General features: G+C 49.2%; 2 protein-coding genes across 3 annotated transcripts in view; one reads left to right on the forward strand and one right to left on the reverse strand.

Annotated features, from left to right (window-relative positions):
* The window catches only part of AFAP1L2 (actin filament associated protein 1-like 2), a 112,117-nt gene extending 97,806 nt beyond the window's left edge, over positions 1-14,311 (forward strand). For both annotated transcript variants that reach the window (XM_011927838.1, XM_011927837.1), the window contains 12 exons: positions 514-603; positions 2,470-2,554; positions 3,070-3,174; positions 5,028-5,239; positions 7,461-7,606; positions 8,474-8,585; positions 9,245-9,490; positions 9,574-9,742; positions 10,515-10,670; positions 12,416-12,609; positions 12,729-12,851; positions 13,752-14,311. In XM_011927838.1, coding sequence (XP_011783228.1) covers positions 514-603; positions 2,470-2,554; positions 3,070-3,174; positions 5,028-5,239; positions 7,461-7,606; positions 8,474-8,585; positions 9,245-9,490; positions 9,574-9,742; positions 10,515-10,670; positions 12,416-12,609; positions 12,729-12,851; positions 13,752-13,778 — 1,665 coding nt within the window. In that variant the 3' untranslated portion in view covers positions 13,779-14,311. The remainder of the gene's footprint in view (positions 1-513; positions 604-2,469; positions 2,555-3,069; positions 3,175-5,027; positions 5,240-7,460; positions 7,607-8,473; positions 8,586-9,244; positions 9,491-9,573; positions 9,743-10,514; positions 10,671-12,415; positions 12,610-12,728; positions 12,852-13,751) is intronic.
* A 967-nt stretch (positions 14,312-15,278) lies between these two features.
* VWA2 (von Willebrand factor A domain containing 2) overlaps positions 15,279-18,910 on the reverse strand; it is a 52,267-nt gene continuing 48,635 nt past the window's right edge. The window contains exon 14 of the mRNA XM_011927839.1: positions 15,279-18,511. Coding sequence (XP_011783229.1) covers positions 18,414-18,511 — 98 coding nt within the window. The 3' untranslated portion in view covers positions 15,279-18,413. The remainder of the gene's footprint in view (positions 18,512-18,910) is intronic.

Below are 18,910 nucleotides of genomic sequence, written 5' to 3' on the forward strand. Positions count from 1 at the left end.
GGGTGGCGGCAGGCGAGTCGGGAGAGCCAGTGGGTCATTGGAACAAGGCAGTTTGCAGGCCTGCTCCTCAGGCAGCGTGGAGACTCCACAGAGAGTTGCCTGACCTCTGGAAAGCCAGAGGGACTGTCTAGCAAGGCAGTTGTTCATCACATCTACAACAGAACAGTAGTCCTGCCTGGAGTGGTGGCAGGAAAGGGGCTCATGGAGCCCTGGGCTGTGGCTCTGGTCATCTTTGGCCTTTGCTGCCAAGGCCCCCCTTCGCATGCCCCTGAACACGTGGGACCTGCAGAAAGGAGCCTAAACAACGAGCCCTCCTCACTGCAGCCTGCCCAGCTGGGCCCGGGGCCGCATGTAGGCCTTGGGGCTGGGGTAGGGGCCCTCCTCCTCGGAAATTCTTCTTCTCTCTCACCTCCACTCATTCTCCCCTGACCTGCAGGGCCCCTGGCTTCGGCCTGGCTGTGAGTGCTGGCCAGAGGACCTCAGCCTCTGCTAACGGCTTCCCTCCTGCCTCAGGTCATCCAGGAAGTGAGCGGCCTGCCTTCCGAAGGAGCATCTGAAGGAAACCAGTACACCCCAGATGCCCAGCGCTTTAACTGCCAGAAAGTAAGCCTCTGCCCTGCCTGGAGGGAGAATCTCCTTCCATGTTTTCTCGAAAAATTAAAAGTATAAAATTGGGAGCTTTGTTTTTATATTTAAGTCCAATTAATAAGAAACATACAATGCTTGAGGCCGGGCACGGTGGGCTCACACGTGCAATCCTAGCACTTTGGGAGGCTGAGAGGCAGGTGGATCACCTGAGGTCAGGGATTCGAGACCAGCCTGGCCAATGTGGTGAAACCCTGTCTCTACTAAAAATACAAAAATTAGCCAGGCAGGGTGGCGGGCGCCTGTAATCCCAGCTTCTCGGGAGCCTGAGGCAGGAGAATCGCTTGAACCCAGGAGGCGGAGGTTGCAGTGAACCGAGACAGCGCCACTGTACTCCAGCCTGGGTGATAGAGGGAGACTCCATCTCAAAAAAAAGAAAAAAAAGGAAAAGAAACATACGCTGCTTGGAAAAGAGCAGCAACTCTAGCTTGGCAGGAAAATGGAGGAAACAGATACAGACCTAAAATATTTTCTTGCTTGTGGGTGCTGGGGGTGGGCAGGTGGGGGGACGAGGAGAGCTTTATTGGAACAAAAGTCACTTTGGCCTGCATTCTTAAATAGGGAGATTGATTTTATGAGGCACTTCCTTCCCCCCTATTCCTCAGTAGGGCCTCTGGGTCTGGGGTACTGTCTCAAGGCTGATTGCAACCAAAGGGCTGTAGTGTTCATTTGCATGGTGCTTTGGGGGAGCTTTGGGCTTAAAGGTCAAGGCTGAAGAAGTTGAATTAGGTTCTGGCCAAAAGGAGGATTGTCACCTGTGGGGTCACATTTCCTGTCCCTGAGTACCTGCAGGTAGGTGCCCTGAAGTGTGGACACACACACAACAGTCAGAACGTCACTGTGGCTCCTCTTGGGGTCCCCACCCCGGCAGGGAGAAAACAAGAGGCACACAGAGGGCCGGAGCAGAAAAGAGGCCACTTACTCTCCAGAAGGCACAGTCATCCCACATGGAGAAATAGCCCACAGTCCCTCCAGATTCCAGAGTGACTCAGGAGGGGCCATTTTTCATTGTCTCATTTATTCCTTGGCCACTGACAAGAAAACAAAAGTTGGAACGAATTTGGGTTTTCTTCACATTGGGGTGAGAATCAAGAGCTGTCCCTAAAGATTCAACATGCAGTGCTTCCCTGGCCAGGGACTGCTGGCCCTGGACCCTGCCTAAGGCCGGTCCTGTTGCTTGGGAGGCCGTCAGCTTGTTTTCTAGAGGTCTGGAGTCGGTGATGCTCTAAACTCAGCTTGATTGGAACGTTCTGAGGGTTTCATGTTCTCACAGCAGCAGCTGTTACACTTTTCTAGGGATCATCTTGAGTCCCCAACAGCCCTGTGAGCAGACGGGGATGTCACTCCTATGTGACACCTGCAGAGTGAGGCTCAGAGAGGCTCATTTCACTCGGGCACCGGCCTGGCCGCAGAATGCTCCGGCCAGGACTCAGATCACATGGTCTGCTCCTGTGCAGACGAACCAGCTCGCGTTGCTGGAACAGTCAGCTCTCAAAAGACTTCACACTCGCAGTATGAGTGGTTGCTAGCTTGACAGTCAACGCCATCAAGGACGCACACTCTAATGCCACCCCTGAGCAACCTGCTTGCCCTGCCCACTGGCTACAGGGTCACCATCACATCAGGTTGAGCAGCCATTTGGAAGTTGGGCCAGTGTCCTACCAGCGACCTGGATTCTGCCGTTTAGGTGGCCGGCAGGGGTTTGCTCAGGCATATAACCTCTGGCATACAACAAAGAGCCATCTGTTATTTTCCCTTAAATTGTGGTCTCCAAGGTAACTGTTCCCAGCCAGTGATCCCCATTCATGTCTCTTTTGTCCATAGCCAGATATAGCGGAGAAGTACCTGTCAGCTTCAGAGTATGGGAGCTCCGTGGATGGCCACCCTGAGGTCCCAGAAACCAAAGACGGTAACATCGTGTGATCGGGAGGGGAATGGTGTCCCAGGCTGTGAGACTGGGCTGTCGGGCTCAACCCTAATGGGTTTTAGCAGCTGGTTCTAACATGGCCTCCCATTAATGAACTACTTGGAAATACTGCTAATAGATCCAGGAAAAAGGGAAACATGGCCAAATTGAAGTTAAGCTTCATGAAATGCTGGGGATAGAATGTTCTTCCATCTCTTCTTGTTTGCTAACCCTATTTCAAATCTCTTTGAGCCAGTACAGTCTGTATAGATTCTCAAGTGGTTGTATATTCTATAAGAAGTCTGTGTACCCCTCTTGAATGTGTGACTTTAAAGACACCTGACTCTGGCCTGCGGCTCCTGGTTTGGGGAGATGTGTGCGTGTGCATATGTGTGCGCATATGTAGCAGGGAGGGATGGGTGGATGGAGTGGAAATGGGTTTGCTATTTTTTCCATCTCTCATGGGCACGCGGGTGGACCATGTGCAATACCAATTGCTTTCTGTCTCATCTTGACAGTCAAGAAGAAATGTTCTGCTGGCCTCAAACTGAGCAACCTAATGAATCTGGGCAGGAAGAAATCCACCTCACTGGAGCCTGTGGAGAGGTCCCTCGAGACATCCAGTAAGAATTGTAGCTACCTCCGGGACCAGAGGCTCATTCCCCGGGCTAGAGCCTGCAGGAAGGCGAGCTCAGACAGTGAAGGCAGGGGGTTTTAGGTCTTTTGTGAACATCTCTAGGGATGGAGAGCCTGCAGCCGTCAGATTCCCATCTCTTGTTACTGCAGGCAGTTCTTTATGCCTGATCCAACTCTCTCTTGCTGCATTGTTGGGGCCTTTGTGGAAGTGAAGGGTAACTGATTGGTGTCCTCCTAGAATTCTTTTAAAAATGTTCATTTGATCTGTATTTACAGGGTATGGCAGGGACCGTGTTAAAAGGGAACCAAGCAGAAGGATGGCAGGCACAGTACTGAGAGCTCACAGCCTGCCTGAGGGAGGTGATGATTTTATACCCATAAGCATGCACTGTGCCATCTTCGTAACTATCGGGACTCAGGGACAGAGAGAACTTTTCTTGCCCTGGGGTCAGAGATAGCTTTGTGGCCCTGAGCCTTGAGGGGCATGTAGGAGCGGAGTGGTAGCTGTGGACAGGAGCAGTGACTCTGAGATGGGAACAGCCGAGACCATGAAGGGGACAGTGAGAACCCTGTACTGGTGCAGAGGGTATGGGTGCAGGAAGGCTCTTAGAGGTCATCTCTAAGGCCTTCGCTCATACTTGGGGAAACTGAGGCTAGGAGGAGTGACAAGCCTTTCCTGGGAAATATCTTGGGGTGGGCCTGGTATCTTGATCCCCAAGCTGGTCCCACATTGGAGGTCATCCTTCCTGGGGCCTGAAGGCCATTGTCCCATCTCTGGGTTCCCTTCCTGAGTCCCAGCTGAGTTTTCTTGTGTTTTGAGGCTGGCAGGGTGGTGGGGGTGGGCTACGAAGGCAGTAGACAGGGGTGTATCTTTGCATTCTCCTGCTTCTCCAGCCAGGGTGCCAGGCAGTGGCCTCAGGGGGCATGATGTTTGGCCTGGGAGCCCGGTCCCTGTGAGTCACTGTTTAAGAGATGCGGCTGGGTTATTGCTGGATGTCTACTCAGCAGTGAAGCATGCTCCCTGTGGCTAGGGGAGGACAGAGAGAACCACAGCTGCTGTCCTTCCCAGGACTGTGGGGGTGCTTAACACATCTGAGATCCCGCCTCTCATGATCCAAAGTTCTCTTCAGTCCAGAGGATTGTGATGGGTGTGTGTGGCATCTCTGTCCTGGTCTCTAATTCTACCACTTTGTGTTAATATGGCTTGGCAATATGCATGATCCCCACCGTGTATCCAGCACTGGGCCAGGCAGGAAGGCAGCTGTGCACTTTCACCCTATTGCCTGGTTCAGCAGGCCAAAGCTCAGGGCAGCTTCCAGTCTCTTAGGACAGGGAAGGTGTCTGATGGGTTCTGAAGCTGAGATTCCTGGGGGACTCTAAGGAAGCCCAGAGGCGGTGCCAGCCCAGGACACACTTGGACACCCATGCCCTCCTGTCCCCGCATGCCCTCCTGCACCCGCATCCCCTCCTGTACCTGCGTCCCCTTCTGTGCCCGCGTCCCCTCCTAGATCTGCAGCCCCAACCCCTCCTGCACCTGCGTCCCCTCCTGCACCTGCGTCCCCTCCTGCACCTGCATCTCCTCCTGCAGACCCGCTCCCTCCTGCAGCCCCGCTCCCTCCTGCAGCCCCGTCCCCTTCTGCATCTGCGTCCCCTCCTGCATCCGTGTCCCCTCCTGCATCCGCATGCTCTCCTGCATCTGCATCCCCTCCTGCATCTGCATCCCCTCCTGCACCTGCATCCCCTCCTGCATCTGCATCCCCTCCTGCAGCCCAGTCCCCTCCTGCATCTGTGTCCCCTCCTGCATCCCCGTCCCCTCCTTCATCTGCACTTCTTCCTGCAGGTTACCTGAATGTGCTCGTGAACAGCCAGTGGAAGTCTCGCTGGTGCTCTGTCAGGGACAATCACCTGCACTTCTACCAGGACCGGAACCGGAGCAAGGTGGCCCAGCAACCCCTCAGCCTGGTGGGTTGCGAGGTCGTCCCAGACCCCAGCCCCGACCACCTCTACTCCTTCCGCATCCTCCACAAGGGCGAGGAGCTGGCCAAGCTTGAGGTACCACCGGCCTGCGGGGCAGGGAGCAGGGTCAGCCAGGGTGGGGCAGTGGTGGCTGTTTGCTGCCAGTCTCCAGGACTGTAATCCTACCAAGGGAGAATCAATGTCCCCACGTGTTATTTTTACTTCGTTTGCCTGAGATTGTTTGCATTTTAAAAAATTTCCATTCCTTTTCTGACCTCAGGGTGGTTGCATTATAGGAGTGGAACCATGCGCTACTTCCTGCACTTGGGGCAGGAGGGGTATTTTTAACTCCCTGAGCTACTGGAAAAAAGCTGCTGGGGATTCACAGTGGGTGCTGTTTTGTTTGGGTGTCACCAGCTGGGAGAGCCTCTAGGCCCAGTACATAAAAACCACACTGTTAGAGCTTATCTGGTGGAAAAAATTCACTTTGTGATACAATTACATTCCTCTCACTCCCCATCCTGTTTGATATGATGTTACATTTACCAAAATAAGAAGTGATATAATGCCTTGCAAGCTGCTGCAAGCGGAGACTGAGTCCCTTCCACGCATGGAAGCACCCACTTGCCCGTGAATGCTCCTTCACTTAGTCTTTGATGAGAAGGTCGTCATTCAAACTTCGCTCCAATCCTGCCCTCTGGTGGCTGAGAGACCCACATCTCAGTTGCTTCCCAGGGTCTAGCTTATAGCTTATATTTGTCCATTCAGCTGTTCCCCATCAACAAAGATCTCCTCAGCACAGGAATATGGTGGACAAGAGCAATATGGGCTCCCTGTCCTTGTAGCACTTACGTCCTAGTTTGGGAGTGTGATGTTATTCAGCAAATCACCCAACCGATCGCTGAGCTTCAATGACTGGAGAGAAGTGGGGAGGGTGCTATAGATTTGTACTGGGGGCTGGGTGAGAGGCTGGAGGGGAAGGAGAGCTTGATCCTAGGAGCAACAGAGCCCCAGTGGCTTTCAGGGGAGGGCGACAAGCTCAGATCAGGGTTCTGAGATGCTTCCTCCAGCTACTGGGGTGGGAGTGGATGGAAGGGGGCAAGAAGGGACCTGTTAGGAAGCTGTCACAGCTGTCCAGGGCAGAGACGCAGTCTGGACTAGGGGAGGCCCATGAAAAGCTGTATTTAGAATCCGGTTGAAACTAAGTGGGGATTGGGCATGATGGCTCACGCCTGTAACCCCAGCAGTTTGGGAGGCCAAGGCAGGTGGATCACCTGAGGTCAGGAGTTTGAAACCAGCCTGGATAACATGGTGAAACCCTGTCTCTACTAAAAATACAAAAATTAGCTGGGGGTGGTGGGGCACCTGTAGTCCCAGCTACTTGGGAGGCTGACACAGGAGAATTGCTTGAAGCCGGGAGGCAGAGGCTGCAGTGAGCCAAGATCCTGCCACTGCGCTCCAGCCTGGGCCACAGAGCGAGATTCTGTCTTAAAAAAAAAAAAACAAAAAACTGTGAAAAGCAAATCAGCTAAATGTCAAATTCTGCTCATCAAGACCTCTTTGGTGAAGAGAATGTAGCAGCAAAAGTGATGGAGCTATGGGTTATACCAAAGGGAGCCGATTTTCCTCATGAAAATAAACCTATAGCTTTGATTAAATGGGCAGTTTTTTCTCATTTTAAAGAAACAATGTTGACATTTTAACTGAGGTACCCAATGGATGAATTTGATTAGAATGCATTGTCCCCTGGGGAAAAAAATACCAAATTCACTGGGATTCTGATCACAATTTAGCAGCTGAGCTAGTGTAAGGCATTTAAAAGTTGTCCTGACTTGACTGAAGCCATGAACAAAAACAAATTTGAATGTTGTTATTTCTTAGGGATCCAGGGAGTCTTGTTGTATATGGGATTAAGGTGATGACATGCATCGTTCATAAAATACAAGCCTCAACTTAAAAGACAATTTTTTAATCATTTTAAAACTAACAGGTGGTCACTAACAATTTTTAATAGTGATCACCTGGTGATAAGTTTTCACCTCCTAGAAACACAGTGTATATAAATCTCATATGGCCCTTAGGACGAAAGTCCACAGCATTACTGAGGTGGCATCAAGATGTCACTGACAGGAAATGTTATTTGGGGCCATTGTGGGGTGGGATAGGCTGGCGAGCAGGAAGAGCATGGCCCTGGGCTGTTACAGAGGCGTTTGTGGGTGGGCTCTGGGGTAGGGGTACGGTCATGGCCTGGTGGGGAGGGGCTGGCACCAGGCAGCACAGCCTGGCCCTGCTCATCTCTCTCTTGGCCTCGTTCCAGGCCAAGTCTTCCGAGGAAATGGGCCACTGGCTGGGTCTCTTGCTCTCCGAGTCAGGCTCTAAGACAGACCCAGAAGAGTTCACCTACGACTACGTGGATGCCGACAGGGTTTCCTGTATTGTGAGTGCGGCCAAAAACTCCCTCTTGTGAGTACTTTGGACCCTTCCTCTGTATACTCTCCTATTCCTGGCCATGCTGTAGGCCCTGGGTCAGCCGGAGTCGGGGGCAGCAGAGCGCACAGGGTCCCACCCCTCTCTACCCAGCAGCAGGAAGATGCGAAGCCAAGGAGCAGCCCTCAGGGAGGCCCGGCCAAAGGCCAGGAACTAAGCTAAGAGCAAGGAGCCGAGCCAGGCTTCGGGCCCCGGGAGCGGCTTTGGCATCCTCGGCAGCAGTTAGACTTTCCAGCTCCTCCGGGCAGAGCTGTCACTTTTCCTGACCTCCTACTTGTCCTTCCAGTGAATCCCTCACTGGGTCTCCAGCATACCCTGGAGAAAAGCAGGTCAGGGGGTGGTACTTCTGTTTCCAGATGACCAAACTGGGGCTGAGGGAGAGGCGTTCTTTGGTCAGGGTGGTAGAGCCAGTCTCGTGGAAGCTGGCCGAGCCACTGAAACAGAATCAGTTTTCTCATGGACCAGACGGGGATAGTGCGGCGGGCGCCACCCCAAGTATATTGTGAAGATGAAATGAGAAGGGGTTTTCTGTTGTGGTCGCTGGAAGGAGATCCTAGAAGGGAGGAATTGGGGAGAAGATGGCAAAGGGATCCTCCTATGACGAGGCGTATGGGCAAGGGAAGGTTGTCTTTCTGGGAGGAAAATCTCGAACCAAGAATTCCAGGAAGAAGGCACTGGGAAAGAGGGAGGAGGTGCCCTCTGATCCATGGAGGTGGGTGTCCCAGATCTCTTGTGTGGCTACCACTTTCATGGCAACCACTCATCACTGGGAGTCCTTGGAGCCTGGTGCTTTTGCCACCCTGCCCTGGGTGCTTCATGCATGCCACCTCGGCTTGTTTCCAGACTGATGCAGAGAAAATTCTCAGAGCCCAACACTTACATCGATGGCCTGCCTAGCCAGGACCGCCAGGAGGAGCTGTATGACGACGTGGAACTGTCGGAGCTCACAGCTGCGGTAAGGACCCGGCTAGGCAGCAGCCTGGGACTCTCCAGCCCTCCTCCTGCAAACCTCAATGCCCCAATGCCAGAGATCATTAGAGTATCCCTGAGATTGAGTGGGTTCTGAGTCACCTACCAGGCCATTAGTGCAGACACCTAAGTGCAACAAGGCTGTCTCCTATATGTAAGGCTGTGCAGTCTGCTTGGCTTGGGGACTTACCTAGATGAAACACTGGTGAACCACTCTGGTCAGGGCTAGGGGTGTGGTGGTGGGATTGGGAGTGGAGGCACCAGTAGGCTTCCAGGCCCAAATCGACTGTCGAGTGGGATGATCACACCGATGGCAGCTTCCACATGCTGGGCACTGAAGCCTGTGCTGAGCTGAGGACCTCCTACAGATGATCTCTTTGAACCCTAACCACCTTATGGGAAGGTGCTGCTCTTTACCTCTTTACAGATGAGGAAACAAGGTTCAGGGAAGTTAAGTGCTCTGTCTGGGTCTTCCACCTTGAGTGACGTATCTAGGACTCAACCAGTGGCCCCCACCAGGAGGGAGGGAGATCTCTTGGACCATTGTAAGGTGGGCACCAGAGCTGTGAGGCAGGGCTGGTGCCCCCTCCACAGCTGAGGGAGTGGAGGTAATGGCGAATGCCCCAGACACTCTCTCTTCTGCAGGTAGAGCCTACCGAGGAAGCCACCCCTGTTGCGGATGACCCAAATGAGAGAGAATCTGACCGAGTGTACCTGGACCTCACACCCGTCAAGTCCTTTCTGCATGGCCCCAGCAGTGCCCAGGCCCAGGCCTCCTCCCCGACGTCGTCCCACCTGGACAATGCGACTGAGGCCCTCCCTACAGACCCAGGCCCAGGTCCCACCCTAGATGATCCCTGCATAAAGTGTCCAGAGAACCTGGGGGAACAGGTACAGGCCCTCCCCTGCAGGAAAGCCAGACCACCTTCCCACACCCCTTCAGCCCACTGAGCCAGGTCTGCTTTCCCCCACAGCAGCTGGAGAGTTTGGAGCCAGAGGAGCCTTCCCAGAGAATCACCACCGTCAAAATCCAGACTGAACAGCAGAGAATCTCCTTCCCACCGAGCTGCCCTGACGCCGTGGTGGCCACCCCACCTGGTGCCAGCCCACCTGTGAAGGACAGGTTGCGTGTGACCAGTGCAGGTACTTGTGCTTGGGGAAGTTAGCCCGATTCCATCTGTATTAGTCAGGGTTCTCTAGGGGGACAGAACTAACATGATAGATGTACATATGAAAGGGCGTTTATAAAGGAGAATTGACTCACACGATCCCACAGTGTAAGTCCCACAACAGACCATCTGCAAGTTGAAGAGCAAGGAAGCCAGTAGTTGATCAGTCCGAGTCCCAAAGCCTCAAAAGTAGGGAAGCCGACAATGCAGTCTTCAGTCTGTGGCCAAAGGCCTGAGAGCCCCTGGCAAATGACTGGTGTAAATCCAAGAGTCCAAAAGCTGAAGAACTTGGAGTCTGATGTTCGAGGGCAGGAAGCATCCAGCACAGGAGAAAGATGAAGGCTGGAAGACTCAGCAGGTCAAGTCCTTCCATGTTCTTCTGCCTGCTTTATTCTAGCCACGCTGGCAGCTGATTAGATGGTGCCCACCCAGACTGACAGCGGGTCTGCCACTCTCAGTCCACTGACTCAAATGTTAATCTCCTTTGGCAACACCCTCACAGACACTCCCAGCAACAATACTTTGCATCCTTCAATCCAATCAAGTTGACACTCAATATTAACCATCACACCATCCTTTTCAGATTAGGAAACAAGTTCAGAGAGGCAAAGGGACCTGTCCAGGTCTGGCATCCAGCCTAGCAGGGCTTTGTGCCAAAGCCCCAGGTTCTATCCGAGCCAGTAGATTGGGGACAGCCCTCATGATGCACGTGTGCTGACCTGGGGCTTCCCTCTCTGGGTCTGTAGAGATCAAGCTTGGCAAGAATCGGACAGAAGCTGAGGTGAAGCGGTACACAGAGGAGAAGGAGAGGCTTGAAAAGAAGAAAGAAGAAATCCGGGGGCACCTGGCTCAGCTCCGGAAAGAGAAACGGGAGCTAAAGGAAACCCTATTGAAATGCACAGGTAAGGGGCCTAAGGGGCCCCCCGAGTTGGGAGGGACCCTCAGCTCAGAGGGCTGTTGTAGGCTTAACTTTTTGGTGGAAGATCTGGCTGTCACCTGCCTTCCCAATCAGTGGGCCCTGGCCCCTTCAACTCTTGGCCTAGGTGGGTGCTCCTTGTGTGTCCTCTTTCCTCCAATCCTGTCTGAAAGGTCATTCTCCTGGACATAGAGAGAAAGCCTATGACAGAACATCAATAGGACCAGCAGGTCATTGTGAAAAGCTAGTTAAAGGAAGAAGTTTTGTGGATTATGCATAGGCCATAAGTATTTTATTGTCACTTAAATGCATATTCCTTGGCCCATCTTTTGAGGACCTGGCACTGCAGATTTTTTGAGCTCTGGTCGGCTGACTGGAGTCTCATGTCATCCTTCATACATTAACTACACCTGTTAATGCATCAGCTTTCATTTCTTTAAAGTCAACAAAAACTTAAGACACTTGCCAAGAAGTCTTTCTAGATTATCTTCCAAATCACACTCATATCATTTGACAGCTATTTCCTGGCAATCTGCTGCATTTAAAATTTTAAAATTAAAAACAATTGAGATGGGGTCTCGCAATGTTGCCCAGGCTGGTCTAGAGCTCCTGAGCCCAAGGGACACCTGCCTTGGCCTCTCAAAGTGCTGGGATTACAGGTGTAAACCACCATGACCAGCTGCAACCTGCCTCTTCTAGAACCTTTTCAAAGTATTTGACTTAGTGTTCATGGAGTAACTTTGTGTTTATTTAAATTGTAGAGGTGCATGAACAAGCATAAGCAGCAGTGCAGGTTTGGGGACAAATTCAGCTGACTGGTGAGGGAAGGTCTTGAGGATGCAAAGTTACCCACTGGCTTTTTTTCTTTTTTTGAGACAGAGTCTTGCTCTGTTGCCCAGGCTGGCATGTAGTGGTGCAATCTTGGCTCACTGCAACCTCTGCCTCCCAGGTTCAAGTGATCCTCCTGAGTAACTGGGATTAAAGGCACGTGCCACCACGCCCAACTAATTTTTGTATTTTTAGTAGAGACGTGGTTTCACCATGTTGGCCAGGACGGTCTGGAACTCCTGGCCTCAAGTGATCTGCCCACCTCAGCCTCCCAAAGTACTGGGATTACAGGCGTGAACCACCTCACCCAGCTTGAACTGTATTTTTTTAAACAGTGGCCCTGTGCTCAGGACTCTATGTGGTACATACGTGATACCATCCTTTCCTCCAGCAGTGAGCTTCTAGGATACAGGCCCTAGGCATCATTTCATGGTGTGACAGCAGCAACCCGAGAGGTCCAGGGTTAAGAGGAGGAGCCAGAGCTGAGGACTCCTCCTCTGTTAGGCCTAGGGAAGTCAGAGGATTGAGGGAACTCAGCAGGGAAGGTCAAGCTGCCCAGCCCTCCTCCACGGGCCATGAATAAAGCCCCTCACCCTTTTGGGTCACTGTCAAAACAACCAAGAGTCTCTAAGAATCTACAAGAAGGGGCTTAGGCCTCAGACTCATGCCCTTTAGTGAAGCCAGAGCTCTCCTCCACAAGAGCCTCCTAGGCTTTGCAGAATGCTAACTAGAGCAGGCCTCCAGGCTGCCCCGGCACACAGGCCCCTCCCGGCTCTAAGTGTTGGGGCCAGACCTGTGGTCCTTCTTGGGTGGCGGGCTATGTAGATCCTGCCTCCACCCAGCAGGGCTCCCTGGCCTGGGTTGAGATGCTGTTCTCTGAGGCCTGCATAATTCTCTCTCCAGACAAGGAGGTCCTGGCCAGCCTAGAGCAGAAGCTGAAGGAAATGGACGAGGAGTGCCGGGGTGAGGAGAGCAGGCGTGTGGACCTGGAGCTCAGCATCATGGAGGTGAAGGACAACCTGAAAAAGGCTGAGGCAGGGCCTGTGACACTGGGCACCACCGTGGACACCACCCACCTGGAGAACGTGAGCCCCCGCGTGAGTGCTGGAGCCGTGGCCTCTGGGCTGCTTGTAGGGCTCCCTAGACATGGGTTGGTGCAGGTGGGTCACATCTCCCTCCCCTTGACTCAGTCCTTGCTCTCCTCCTGTAACCATAGCCCAAAGCTGTCACACCTGCCTCTGCCCCAGACTGTACCCCGGTCAACTCCGCAACCACGCTCAAGAACAGGCCTCTCTCAGTCATGGTCACAGGCAAAGGCACTGTTCTCCAGAAAGCCAAGGTAAGTAGTCACTCCCAGTCTCCCTTGGGGCCAGGAGGAATGTCACTAAGATAGGGGCCCATCTTCTGACCCAGGTGGTGCTTTGTGGGTTTTGGCACCAGCTCTGAGCAAGGGGAGCGCCTTGCACTCACCGGGGAGTGGCAGTGGCTTTGCCATGCCTTTGGCTCAGTCTTTTGCACTGACCAACCAGAAAGATGCCTGCACTTGGTTCGAGTGTCCTTCCCTGTGAACTTGGGGATACTTCAGTTCTTGCCCTCCACACAGTTACGGGTAGATTCCAGCAGGACAGCTGCAGCTCAGGGACAGATTATGACTGAGTTTTCAAATCAAAAAGTCAGTTACTCCACAGGACTTCTACTATTAAAACGAAAGAAACAGACTCACATAGGTGGTTTGAGTTGTCCAAAGTTGACCACCCAACTAGTGGCAAAATTCTCAGCAAGTTGTGAATGAGGAATCCATACTATGATGTAGTTTCTCCCTGAGAGTTAGTCAAGTCAAAAAGTATCATTAATCATTTACTCATTTGTACACTAAAGAACATACCTAGGGCTGCCTTTGGCAAATTCTGTTCTTTATTCCTATCCTGCTTACTTGCTGGAGATATTTGGAGGTGCTCACAACAATGGCTAACCAATAATTCCATGCAAGCATCTGAACCTCCACTCCCTTGTTGCTGTGGGAGACATCACTTACAGGCACTCGCTGTTGTGCCACAGTCTCAAAAATCTCTGAATAGGCGCTCTAAGCAGTGATGAACACACAGGGTTTGAAACCTGTTTGTCACCTCTATGCCTAAAATAGTTTTTCTCACATTTGTTCTATGTATATCAGAGTTGCTACAGTGGATAACTATCTTTTTTGTTGGGGGTGGGTTCTTGTATTTGAATGGTACCCTAGGAATGGGAGAAGAAAGGAGCAAGTTAGAAAACAAGCTTCATCTGAAGACTCTCATGTCAATGTGGACCTTGGTGACAATCCTGCTTTGTTAAAGCAAACACTCTGCAAAAGGGTGAGTCTGTTTAGAAGAAAAAGCAAAGATTGAGGTACTGTGAATGGAGAGCTTCGGCTAAGAGGAGGATCTGTCCCTTTTCAGAGCTAAAGGAAATAATACAACAAAAAGGAGGCTTCTTTGGAGACCTAAGTCTATTGGATGTAAACAAGACGTTGTATTTTAGGGATGTTGTGTGTTTCTCTTTTGAAGTTGTCATCAATTGCTTTACTAAGATTTTTTAAACAGTAAAAAACCTCATGTTTAGACTTTGGTGGAAGATGAATCAAGGAAGCAGGGCCCTGTCTTATGGGTCACCTGACTTTGGTGAGTGAGAAGACCTAAACTCCCGGCCATCGTCTCTTATCCAATACTTAGCAGCTGGGGATCAAACCATCCTTGCCTTCAGTTCTTTCCAATATTACCAGGCTCAACTCAGTCTTCAGTGATTTTAAAAAGCATTGACATCCAGAAACAGTAATGGGGGAAAATATTTGGGACCAAGCTGAAGTACTGATCCCACTAAGTTAAATACTTCTTTCCAGTCTAAGGCAGGCCTGAATCAACTGTCTTTAAATAAAATTTTAAGTGATGCTGTATTATATATAGGAAAAAATGCTTAAAATCCTGTCATTTAGAACAGTGAAAAGTGTTTTTTGAGATTAAACTGACTCTTTACCATAGGGAAAAGTACTACTGTGTGTTTACAGATTCATTCCTGTGGTCGGGCCATTTTTAAGGGAAGAGTTATTTAATATAAATAGTCCCTGATTTTAAGTTCTGTTTAATGATATCCATTCCCCTTCCAAGAACAAAGTGGTGAATTTTGGTTAGGGTGATCTCCCTCTTAAAATTGGCAGTGCTGTTCCTTGTGCTGCCCCTGTCTTTTCCTCTGATAACTTTTTTTTTTTTTTAAACACAGGTTGAAACATTTCATCTATTATCTCTGCCTCATTTCTGGGGGGTTGTGTATCAGTTCTCTAACACTTGGTTCCTGAGAACTAAAGGTCTTTTATTTCCTCTCTCATAAACATTTGGTGACCTTTTACCAAGTGGTGAGTTAGATTTTTTTTAAAATAAATAAAATGTTCATTGTGTTTGAGGTTTTCCTTGTATTTCATGAAATGACTTGGGGCAGGGCCTGAGGGGTTCTCAAGGGAGGAAATGTTTTGGTTATTTACACACTGAACTACAAGATGGGGTCCTAGCAGGAAACTCAGCCTCCTTGAATCAAAGAGCATAGATAAGACTGAAAGCAAATTTTAGTAGTACAGTTAACAACATACCAAAGACACAGGAAACAGCTGCAGAAACTGATCATATGTAAGTAAATGAAAAATCAGTACTCCCAGAAGTTAAATATACTCCTAAAGAATTCTTGGGAAAAAAGAAACATACCAATACTGGAAAGGTTGCCTAAATAGTAATTAAGGAAGTTTATAGCATAAATGTGTTTATTTAAAAAATGACAAAACCAAAATCTGGTTCATTAAAAAGACTAATAGACAACCTAAGGCAATATAAAATAGCAGAACTGAAATGGAGGCCTTAAGTACAGATACTGACAAGATTTTTCAAATTATATCTGTGTAAAGTTTGAGAAACATGTATTTTCCATTATAAGGTTAGTATAGCTCTGATACCAAAAATTCAAAACAAATTGCAAAAGAAAACAAATCTCATTGTTGGACACAGATTAAAAGAATCTGAAATAAAATGCTAGCAAATGAAATTCAGCAGAGTTTATAGAATGATGTTTAATGACCAAATAGAATTTATCCAAAAAAATCAAGGGTTGTTCAATGATTGAAAATATACAAATGGATAATCTATCACATTAACAGATTAAATATTAAAAAATGCGTTATCTTGAAGAAGAAAAAGCATACCAAAATTCTCAACACATAATAAACACTCTTAGTTCATCTAGGATAAATCATTCTTAAACTGATAAGTAACCCATAGAAAACAATTATAATGATGAAAAAGTCAAGAACCAGATATGGATACCTGCTACTTCATGAAACATTATTCTAGAGGTCCCAGGCAATGCAAAAAGACGTGGTATACAACTTTAAAAGGAAGAGACAAAAACTAGGATCATTTGGAAATATTTCTCTAGAAAAGCAAGAGTCAATTATTAGAACTAGGGTATTCAACAAGATGACTGGAATCAGGATCATTCAGAGAAAATAAGGAAATTTATGGCCTATATGCAATGTTTTAATTCTTGCAAGGAAAATATATTTGTCTTACTTGAATAAGTAATTAAAGGTAAAAATTAAAGCTAATTTCTTTTAAATGAAAGAAAAAAGGCTTGGCTAGTTAGGCCAAAGGATAGCACTTTCCTGGGGGACTGACAAAAGTTGAACTATTCAGTGGCACCGCCGCTACAAAAGCAGAAAAAAATGTTTCAGAGGTGGGAACCCCATCTCCTACAAAGAAATGGTAAAGGTCTTTACTATTAAGTCCAGAGCCCAGAGTTTGCTGTTTAAATCCAAGTAATTCAATCAGGGGACCCAAATACCAGCCCGGAACAGGACAAAAAGCCTACATTATAACATGGTTAAACTGCTATTTAAAGACAATGCATTCATGTAATTTCTATGACATCACTGATCAGCATCTGCCAGGAAGCACGTGATCCTGCCCTGGACCTTGTCTTCTGTGAAGGGCAGCATAACAACAGAATATTGTCAATGACAGTATCCCTTGAATACAGATGATTATGACTCAATGTCTGGTACACCAGACTTTTTAATATCTAAAATCATGATGATACTGCTTCAAGCACTTTTCTAGCACCAGAAATCCTGAAGTTCTTAAAGCCAAAGTATGCTTGAATGTTTGTCTATAAAACATTATATTAAAATATTTATAAAGAAAAACAGGGCAGGCACGGTGGCTCACCCCTGTAATCCCAGCACTTTAGGAGGCCGAGGCAGGGATATCACCTGAGGTCAGGAGTTTGAGACCAGCCTGGCCAACATGGTGAGATGCTGTCTCTACTAAAAATACAAAAATTAGCCAGGCATGGTGGCATGTGCCTGTAATCCCAGCTACTCAAGAGGCTGAGGCATGAGAATCACTTAGAACCCGGCAGGCAAAGGTTCCAGTGAGCCGAGATTGTGCCACTGCACTCCAGCCTGGGCAACAAGAGCAAAACTCTGTCTCAAAAAAAAAGAAAAATGATAAGGTGTCTGGAGTTATGTCAGAGCTCCAGGAAGATTTCTACTGAAAATCCAACTCTAAACAACACAACTAAGGAGAAGAAGTAATTCCTAAATACTGCAGGGATAGTAAGTAAGTATATAGTTTGCCAGAGAATATTCCAAATATGCCTCTTTGCTGCATAGGTACAAAGATCCCTGTTTAGTAAATAACCAACATTTCTTGAAATATTTCTTTAAAAACTGTGTAGAAAAGCAAAGCAAAACTAAAACCTAGGCAGCGTAAGATCAATGCTTTAGAAAGCAAAATCTCTGTTAAGTTTCTTTATCCTATATTTTTAAGTTTAAGAATCTTCTCTTTGCCCCACTAAAAGGAGAATAAGGAAAGAATTCCATAAACACGCCACAATCCCTCCTAAGTAATTTTTTTTTTTGACAGATTTTCACTCTTGTTGCCCAGGCTGGAGTGCCGTGGTGCGACGTCGGCTCACTGCAACCTCCGCCTCCTGGGTTCAAGCCATTCTCCTGCCTCAGCCTCCCAAGTTGCTGGGATTATAGGCATCTGCCACCACGCCCGGCTACTTTTTGAATTTTTAGTAAAGACGAGGTTTCACCATGTTGGCCAGGATGGTCTCAAACTCCTGACCTCAGGTGATCCACCTGCCTCGGCCTCCCAAAGTGCTGGGATTACAAGCGTGAGCCACAGCCTCCAGCCATAACCTCTTTTAAAGGAAGACCTTTCACGTGGACACTGCTCACTACTCAGAACAATTTCACGTGGCCCCTCCAGACCTGGGCCAATTGCACACTCACCTCCTCCCCCATCATCAAACAAGCTGGTTAATGGGTCACATTTCAGTCTGGGACCATTCCAAGTCTCTTCCACACACAAAAGGCAGTCACCAGAAGTCAAAAATGTCCCTCAAGCCCCCTTTCACACTCAATGCAAATGCATCCAGGATGTCTATGGGGAAGCGGAAAAGCCGCTGCTTTCCATTTTGAAAGGCTGTGGCCTTCACCGTCCAAAGGATGCTCTAGTAAAGGCCTCTGCTGGGCATTACTGTGTCAACAACATTCTAGCTAGCACTGACTGTGGGCAAAGGAATGTCAGGCCGCTAAATTTAAGTCTTCGGGACCCCTTGTTTATCCTCAAGGAAAAGGTGGCAGATGTCATAGCCTCAACAAGGCACAGCAGATACAGAAAGTCGGTGTTTACTTACACATCAAAAGTTTTCAACAACATCATTTCTGGGTGACATCAGCTGCTTTCTTGTCTCTAAGCAGCATGGCTACAGTTGGGACATCCTCCTCCCTCACTGAGAATAGTGGTCCTGGCCACAGCGGGAAGCAGACATTCTAAGGACCCCCAGGGCACAGACGTTCCAGAAGGCAGGCACCCTTTCAATGCCCAGGCCTTCTCTGTAGTTGCTGGGAGGGGTACGGCTGCTGCCCTCCTGCATGGGAGCCACGTGCCTCGGGGGCGTCTCCTCTCAAGAATCCTGGGGAAGGAAGTGAACTCTGAGGACAGGAGTGTCTGTATGCCCTTCTCAGCCCTCCAACAGCCTCTGAGGACCCCTTCAGGTCCTGATCCTACTCTACAACCCACCTCGTCCCCAGCAGAAGATGCCAGATCAGAGACCCCATCAGATTGTCCTCCAGAGCTTCTCTCTGGCCTTAGGAAGCCAAACTCTGCCCATGGCCAAAAAAGCAAGGCTCCGACTGGACTTGTCTTCTGATGTCTGGCTGTTCTTACTTCAAACTCACGAACGGGAGCCACAAGTAGACCTCTAATGCCTCCCAACAATCACTCTCTAGGCCCTAATCTGTTACCCTTCTCTTGATGGTCATTTCTTTTCTCTCACACCTCTAGCACCTCCTCCTCATCCTCACTTAGCTGT

The sequence above is a fragment of the Colobus angolensis genome, unplaced genomic scaffold (genome assembly GCF_000951035.1).
Source record: "Colobus angolensis palliatus isolate OR3802 unplaced genomic scaffold, Cang.pa_1.0 Scaffold75, whole genome shotgun sequence".
Classification (NCBI taxonomy): Eukaryota; Metazoa; Chordata; class Mammalia; order Primates; family Cercopithecidae; genus Colobus; species Colobus angolensis.